General features: G+C 37.4%; 1 protein-coding gene across 1 annotated transcript; it reads right to left on the bottom strand.

Annotated features, from left to right (window-relative positions):
- Window positions 1-4,677: 4,677 nt before the first annotated feature.
- On the bottom strand, window positions 4,678-5,623 carry LOC103730989 (olfactory receptor 502-like). Its single transcript, XM_008829296.2, has one exon. The coding sequence runs from the start codon at window positions 5,620-5,622 to the stop codon at window positions 4,678-4,680; it is 945 nt and encodes a 314-aa protein (XP_008827518.1). The 5' UTR covers window position 5,623.
- Window positions 5,624-9,149: the final 3,526 nt, after the last annotated feature.

The following is a 9,149-nucleotide window of genomic DNA, read 5'->3' as shown; positions in this document are numbered from 1 at the left end:
AGGAAACCCAAGTCAGGAATGATGTGGAAAAACTGAAGGCAAACTTTCATGGGCCATATACTTCAAGAACCCCACTTCCTGCCTATATCAACTTGAAATACAAGATTTGCAACTCTCCCCAGTTCCATCTTGAATCATTCTGGTTTTGTGATGGGGGATAAAAAATACAAATTGGTTAGAAGGGATCCTATGAAAGTGATCCCTAGAAAGGATAAGTCTGGAAGAATTCTGTTTTGGATTCATTTATATCCTCTCCAAAAACAAATAAACATTTAAATTATTTCTTTCCAGTTTTTCCTTCCCTAAAATTCAGTGGAAATAAAAAGTTAACATGTGAACCCATATATGCCAGTCATAATTTCACTTACTGTACATGCCTATGAAATGTGCTGTAAGCAGCTCCTCCCCACAGAGACACAGATAAGATATTCCCAGAGGATACAGTAACATTCTTGGAGCACTTAATTATGTAGTGCTTGAACCAAACCTACATATGTCCCCTTATGCACTCCAGTTAAGGGGGTTGAAATAAAAGACTAACAACTATTAGTCATTTTGAGCACAAAATATGTTATTTTATGTAATTGGATATTTTATATAATTGAAAAAGTCTAGAGTTAGAACTGAAGAGACCAACCAAGTTCCAGGCCAGATGATGTTATAGCGTGACCCTTTCTTAAAAGAATTAAAAAAAAATGTTAAAATGAAGAAAATTTGACTATCAAGATGAGTCAGCAAGTAAAGGTACTTTCTGCCGAGCTTGAATACCTGAATTCAGTTGTTCTTTGACTCCACATGTATGCACATGTATGCAGCCGCAAGCACTCATGAACACACACACAGTGAATATGTTAAAGTGAAACAATTTTAAATAGAATATAGAGAAATGGAGGTGGAGAGATGACTCAGCAGTTAAAAGAACTGACTATTCTTGTAGAGGACTTGGGTTCTATTCGCAGCAACTACATGGCAGCTCACAACTATTGGTAACTCTAGTTCCAGGGGATCTGACAGCTTCTTCTGACCTCCGTGGACATTGCAATATACGGGTGCATTTATACACATGCAGGCAATATACTCAAACACATAAAATAAAAAAATAAATAAAAAGTTTAAAAAGCAATATACATAAAGAATTGATACATACTGGCACTCAAATCTCACAACTGCCCCAACAGGCACAGCACAAATACCTAAAACCTTTGTAGTACTGAGATGATGTTTCACTTCTTAGTGGAGAAGAGACCGACAGTCATACAGAAAATTTCATGACTTTGGAAAGGCTTTCTCTCCTCCAGTTAAACATCTTGAATTTACACTGAGGCAGAACTCAAAGGAATGTTTTCACAGTTGTTGCTAAAACTCTAATCCTATGGGCGATGTAAGCAGCATCCACTGCCCTGTTGGAAACCAATGAACTTTACTGGGCGTACTGACAGAACAATGGGTTAAGGGGTACTCACAGAAGTGTGGGTTCTCCCATGAAGGTATCACTGTAAAGTATTGATGTAGCATGGTGATGACTTCCCCATAGTCACACAAATAAAGAATTCCTCCCTTAGGCTCCCCGTGTCAATGTGCCCTAGGCCCTCCCCCAAACCAACTGAAATTACAATTGAATTGGCCACCATGGCTTGGGAGGTGTGACTGGATACTCAGGTGAGGGTCTTGTGACTTTACGTCCCTCCTTCTATGCAAGACATCATCAACAGTCAACAAGCTCCCACCCCTTCAATCTTTGGCAAACAAGGACAGCTGAGCTCAGGAGATGATGTCTGTCTGTTCTGGAAGACAGTCCTATTCAACACCACTGTTTTTGGAGACAACTTAGTCCATCACAGCAGTTTACTAAGCATTTATTCAATGACATTCATTTTCTTAGTACCAAAACACCCAGGTATTAGGAATGGGGTGAGGGCAGAGAGAAAAAGGGAGTGTAATAGGGGTGGACTGTCTTACAGTGGTATGTGCATTCATGATATAAAATGAGAATCACTCTCTATTTTTAATATTCATCAATAAAAATGATATTAAAAGCACAGATGGATTGAGAGGAAGTTCTAACAGGTGGTATCCACTGGAAATAGCTCTTTAAAAGCAATAATTCTATGTGAAGGAGTACTTTATACAGAAAGGAGCTACTGAAAGCCTTCATGCAAAGAATGAAAATGTTTAGATGTGTTTATTTTTAATAACAAGGTTTAACCTGTCCTGAACTCCTATTGAGGTTCCCAGGTAGGGGAGGAAAAACAAGTCTAATTTATATATTAGTAAAATCAATCACACTTTATCCATTTTGAGACTTAAGACCCAGGGATAGGAGAAAAATTATGTAAGATCACACAGACCATCCCTATCCAAATCTTGCTTTTTAAAAACTCTTTATTTTTTATGTGTGTGGGTCTTGCCTGCATGTGTTTGTGAATCACATGTGTGCTTGCTGCCTGTAGAGGTTAGAAGACGGCACTAGGCTGCCATGTCGGTGTTGAGAACCAAACCCAGGTCCACTGCAAGAGCCATAAGTGCTCACAGCTGCTGAGCCATCTCTCCAGTCCTTCCAGTGTTCTCAACATTCTACCACTCATCCGTGGTATTTTATGTCTTTGTACCTTGTTCTTTTAAAACAATTTTACTACATTTAGTGTTTGTGTGCCTGCGTGTGTGTGGGTATCTACATTTGTGTATGTCTATGTCTATGTCTGTGTGTCTGTGTGTCTCTGTGTGTTTATATCTGTAGGACAAAGGACAACTTGTGAAGTTGGTTCTCTGCTTCCATTACATAGGTCTTGGTGTTCAAACTCAGGTTGTCAGGCTTGTATGCAAGGGTTTTTACCCACTGAGCTATCTGGCCAACCCATGCTCCTTCTTCATAACAACTCACATGACCAGAGCTTCCTCCTGATAGCCTGTTCTAGTCTTTATCACTGGAGAAATGTCTCCAAATGTCTGGTAAAAATTTAAGGTACATATGATTTCTTGAGATCTTAGGACTTCACTCATGTAAACTCCAAATTACCAAACACAAAACTAGCCTCCATATGAACATGGAACCCATGCTTGAGGTCAGAATATTCACAATGTTAGATATAAGCTGAGGTTGGGTGATTGAGGAATAATAAATTCATGATAAGAGACATTGATTTCCACATCTGGTAAGATTTATAGTTTTTTCTTGTCATGCTTGGAAATAATTTATGGCAAATATAAGGAAGACACATCAAACAATGAGTTCCACCTTGGTGATCTCAAATTCTTTCTGGAAGATTATAACAGAGCATTGAAATAGATTTACAGGCATATATGGGATAATCACTTAACCATTAATTCCTCTAGATGTATTTATTCAGTATTAATTGTATTATAGAAACCAAGTAAAATACTCTTGATATATTTGTTAGGTTTGGGGGCACAGAATACAGGAACAATAAGAGAGAAAAAGGGAGAACACACCTGACCTCAGACAAGATGTTTATTCAATCACAGCATGTGACAGCAGCCTTCCAGTATGCTGGAAGGGACTGCTGCCCTGGCTGGGGGCGGGGGGCTGTTGGGACTCATATAGGACATAGCTGTGTCTGACAGCTATACATCAAATCAGGGGCACTCTTAAGAAGTTTATGGCCCCTTTGTGGTCCCCTTTTTCCTGGTACTATTTTTCTCTGATTTACCTTGAGAGACAGAGGGCTTATGATTTCTTCTTGGGACCATTTTCTCAAGGAGACAGGCTGTCTTGGGAAACATTGTCTCAACAAAGAGTCTGTCCAGGAGGGAAGGAAGTAACTGATTGTTTCAGAGGACTTCGGTTTCCTCAGCTGGAGCATGCTATATAGTGTTAATGAATAATAAAATTCTCATAACAATTAAAGATCAGTACAAAGCCCACTCGAAATTAAATTGCCTTTAATAAATTAAGATGCAACTTGGAACAATAGCTGGAAATTATGTGATTGGAAAAAAGTAGGTGTTGTGGTGTGGGTGGTGCCAGCTTAGATAGACTGACAATGAAATCAACATGGAACTGTTGATAGTTGAGAAAAAACTGAGAAGGTCCTGTTGCTATAGAGAGCGGGATAAAATTGCAAAATGGAAACTAGCCATGTCAGTGACCCAGATAATCTCAGCAAATGAAAAGCAAATCAGGATAAGCCAAGCCAGTACTCATGGATCATAGAAGAGCATCCAAATTTTATTTTGAAATTGGTGGAATAATTAAAATTGAAAACTTAAGTAACCGCCGTAATTTGTGTTTTTAAAGATCATTTGTGCTGTGTGGAAAATTTCAAGGAAATGTGGGTAAAAGTACTAATGATAACACTAATAGCCAAATCTGAGATGATGGTCAATTGTTCTAGGGTGACTGCCTACAGAATAACAGGTGTGGTGGGCCAACACTTGGCTGACAACTATTTGAGACTGATTGCTGCTGGTTGAGGGAGAGTATGACTTACATACATCTATTAGGTGGTATGACTAGACTCCAGTGGACAAATTTACAACTGAAGTATATTTGGGTACAATTGCCTGAATGAATAGGACTTAACATGTATGGTGCAAAACATGAGGTCTGGTTGGGGGATGGGGAAGGCATGGATGGAAGATGTGGTCTAAATTTGATTAAGAACTGTTGTATGAAATTACAAACATCAATAAAAATATAAAAATAAGAATAACAGATCTCTATGAAAATATTTTCTTACTAAGCTGTCTCTTAAAAGCATTCTTAATCTCATTACTCTTGAGACTGTAGATGAGGGGGTTCAACATGGGGATCACCGTAGTGTAGAACACAGATGCTACCTTGTTCTGATCACTGGAGTAGCTGGATTTGGGCAACACATAAATGAATGTGGTGGTCCCATAGAACAAAGTGACTGCAGTGAGGTGGGAGGTGCAGGTGGAGAAGGCCTTCTGGCGGCCTTCAGTGGAGCGCATCTTCAGGATGGTGATGAGGATGTAGATGTAGGAGATGGCTGTGACTAACATTGTGATAACAGTAACGGTGCCTCCAGAAAATGAGGTAACAATTGCAAAGACCCTGACATCAGAACAACAAAGTTCAACTAAAGGAGAAAAATCACAGAAAAAGTGATTGACTCTGTTTGGCCCACAGAAGGAAAAAGAAAAGAAGGAAAAGGTAAAGCAGGAAGCATTAAGAAAACTACTCACATACGATCCTACAACCAACAGGGTACAGACCTGTGTGGACATTTTGGTTGAATAAAGCAGCGGGCTACAGATTGCCACAAAGCGATCATAAGCCATGACAGCCAGAAGAAAACATTCAAATGTTCCAAAGAAAGCAGCAGAACCAAGCTGGATGGCACATCCAAGATAGGAGATGGTATTCCTCTCCACCAAGAAGTTAACAAGCATATTGGGTGTGACAGTAGATGAATAGCCAATGTCAGTGGAAGCCAAGTGGCTCAGAAAAAAGTACATGGGGTGATGGAGCTGAGGAGAGATTCTGATTAGCAGGATTGTGCTGAGGTTTCCAGACAGGGTCACCAGGTAGAGGCACAGGATGATGATGAAGAGGATGACTCGAAGGACTGGGTTGTCTGTTAGGCCAACTAAAATGAACTGTGTCACTGCAGTGTGGTTCCCATCCCCCAGGAGAGCCATGAGACAATGAAGCTGCTGCAGAAATAAACCTTTGATGAAGGCATTACTTGAAATAATTTTAAACATATAGCTGCATTTTATCACATTCACGAAGGGTAATGTATCTAAATATACTATTCGTGAAAAGTTTTGAGGAACAAATTTCATTTACTCTACACTCTCAGTGTTTATGTATTTCCAGGCATTTAAACTATCTTAAAATTTTAAAACAGAAATGCTAGAAAATTTTCTACTAATAATGTATAATTTTTCTTTATATTTATTTACCATGAAATGTTCCTAAGTGTCTTTAAAGTTAAACATTTGCAGTGTGAGAACTGGGCCTGCACAATGGCTCAGCTGGTAAAGGCACTGGCCACCAAGTCTGACATTCTGTTTCATCTCTAGAATCCACATGGTAGGAGGTAAGACCTGACTCATGAAAGCTGTCCTCTGACCTCTGCATACACATACCTCATTGCTCTCAGTCCACCAAAAAATTAAAAAACAAATAAATAAATGTAAAATAAATTAGAATTCTGAAAATGACTCAGTCATTTTTATAAGTGTACTAATGAGTTAGGAAGTACAAACACAGAATTATGCAACAAGGACTTAAATAAATGCCAACTTTTATTGAATGATTATTAATCATAAGCACATGAGGTCAAATTTTACATAAAGTTTTGATTTCATGTGTATGAGGTTTGTTTTAATTATGTTATTTCATTCCATTACATTGTTGAGGAAACCAATTGAAAATTTTAAGGAACTCAAGGTTATAAAAGAAATATTAGACAGATATGAACCCCATAAAGGCTGAACTCAGTTCTTTTTCCATTTTAAGGGTTACAATAAATTTGAGAACACTTGGGTATTTGAGACAGAAAACAGTGTAGCTTTTCAGTTTTCTGGCTGCTAATACATAAAAGAGGAACTTGAAAGGTGACATTGAGTCTAAATTTAACCAGTTAACCAAGACCATATCCTAATTTTTAAAGAGACAAGTAAATTTTCTTGCTGGAACTGAGAAGAAATAGAAAGAGTTCTGCACTAAAAATAAGTTTGTATTATAAATTCTTTAAGTATTGAATATTACTAATATTATTAATATTAAGTTGTTTGTAATATCAATCCAATTATGTAAAATATGAATAATGTTTAGAACATTGTTATTAGTGTTCATTTATTTAGACCCCCCAAATCCTTACCTAATGTAATAATTTTTTTAACTGAAGAATGGTTTAATGATCTAATGTGATTTTCGACAGAGTTTATTAATGAATAATACTCAACCTAAAAGTTTAAGCTTACCAAGGTTTACCCACTAGATGCTGATTGAGTCTCCTAGACTAGATGTCTGGCTTGATATCACTCTGTTGGTCCACCGCGCTTCTTGAGCCTATGATGCTTAAGCATTGAGACAATAAACAGAGCAGGTCGTTTCACAAGATATTCATTGATAGAAAACCATAAAAGCATTTTAAATTTTGGAAGTTAAAAGCTTTTTGCCTGAGTGGCAAATTTACACAATTTTAAAGACTATGTTATTGACTAACTAGTAGATAGCAAATAAAGATTTTTTGAAAACCCAGTTTACTCCTCATTACTCAGAATAATTTTGCTACTGAAATATAAGTAGATTGAACAAAGGTTCTTTTTCTCTCTTATGCTACAAGATTCCTTGATTCCACCTGACTTGTTTCTTAGCTGTGGTTCATACATACATATTTATTCTCAATTTACTCAAAAAGCAAAAACTTACCTTTTCTAATGAGAATTCATTGTAAGATAGTCAAGGTTGTTATGACTTTATACCTGCTAAACTGTCTCTTACACTGTTCATTGCTGAGAATCAGTCTCTGAAGAGACCCTGCATTCAACTGTGAATTCAAGTCACCAGGGATCATTACTTCATTCCCAGGAAAGCACTGTAAAATTCATTCCACACAAACACTGTTAATTTTCAAGGACTGTCAGTTGCAAGGCTCTCTTTAGTAAATGTAGATATTAGCATGCTTTCAGTTAATAATTGTGGGAAATACATAACAAATTATCCCAGATAAATATCCACTTTGCATTTAATTTATAATTCAGATTAGAGGAGAGTAAGTTTAAAATAGAAATCGACAATGAATGCTGCTTTCATTTAATGTCATTTTATTTATTTTAGATTATTTTATTATTCCAAAGAGAGGCAATTTTTAACACATTTTTCCATAAATGACTTGAATCTTGCATATACATATATATATATACAATGATGATTATAGGGTAAAAATAGAAATAAGAAATCAAAGACCAAAGGATTTAGCAAAATGTTATCAACTTTGGTGAAATAATGAAGGTTTCCATTGGCTCTGTTTTTTTTTTTTTAGATCATAATAAATTTATTGGACTTGCTAACAGAGCATATGGTGTGGTGTTTATTTACAGAAGAGTGAGTGCTCTCCCTGCCCCTCCCCCCCAGTTTGTGGCTTCACTAGAAAATCTACACTCAAATATAGATTCTGTACAGCTGCACAAAATTTCACAGAGGTGATTCATGGAGTTCTCAACTAATAGATGCTTAACCCTTCTCTCACATGCAACTAAGGTTGACTGATTGGGTGTGAGGAGTAACTGACTCCCCCCTGCACTCCTTGACAAGCATGGAAAGGTGTTGTAACTGTAGCTTGCCAGCATAGTGGTTGGAGCACACTTCCAGGTAACACTCCACCTCTTCCTCTGGCTCTTACATTCTTTCCACCAACCTCTTCCACAAAAGCCCATGATCCTTGGATGGGGTTTTAGGTATGGAATGATCTTCCTCCCATTTTGGCAGGCACTGAATTTTTGGGTCTCTGCATCATCTGTTTTCTATGGGCTGTTGTCCCATTTTAGTGGGATTCCATCTGTTATAAGGATTTGGTGCTAGGATCCACAAATGAGGGAGAACATACATCTTTTGAATTTCTGAGTCTATGTTACCTCATTTAGCACAATAGTTTCTAGATCCATCCATTTTCCTGCAAATTTCATTATTTCATCTTTCTTTATTGCTGAGTAGAACACCATTGTGTAAATGTACAGCATTTTTGTTAACCACTCGTCACTTGAGGGGTACTTAGGCTGCCTCCATCTCCTAGCTATTGTGAAAAGGTTAGCAACAATCATGGTTGTACAAGTGTATCTTCAATAGGATGAGTCCTTTGGCTGTATGCCAAGGAGTGGTATAACTGGATCATATAGTAGGTTCATTTTTAGTTTTTTTAATAGTTCTCCACTGTTTCCAAAAGGGTTGCAAGATTTTGCAATCCCACCAGAGTGGATGAGTGTCTCCCTTTCTCCACATCCTTGCCAGCATTTGGTATCATTTGTTCTCTTGATCTTAGCCAGTCAGACTGTGGTAAAGTGAAATATTAAAGTGGTTTTAATTTGCATTTCCCTAGTTACTAATGATGTTGAACTTTTTTAAAGATGTTCTTAGCCATCTTTATTTCTTCCTTTGACAACTCTCTGTTTAGTTCTTTAGCTCATCTTTTAATTGGGTCATTTGTTTTCTTAGT

This window comes from Nannospalax galili, unplaced genomic scaffold (genome assembly GCF_000622305.1).
Source record: "Nannospalax galili isolate Female #2095 unplaced genomic scaffold, S.galili_v1.0 scaffold1654, whole genome shotgun sequence".
NCBI lineage: Eukaryota > Metazoa > Chordata > Mammalia > Rodentia > Spalacidae > Nannospalax > Nannospalax galili.
The sequence above is the reverse complement of the archived record's forward strand: the minus strand, read 5'-3'. Positions and strand labels throughout refer to the sequence as shown.

Excerpts from the sequence above, each read along its gene's own strand:
- LOC103730989 (XM_008829296.2), bottom strand. The coding sequence starts at position 5,622 with ATGGCTCTCCTGGGGGATGGGAACCACACTGCAGTGACACAGTTCATT.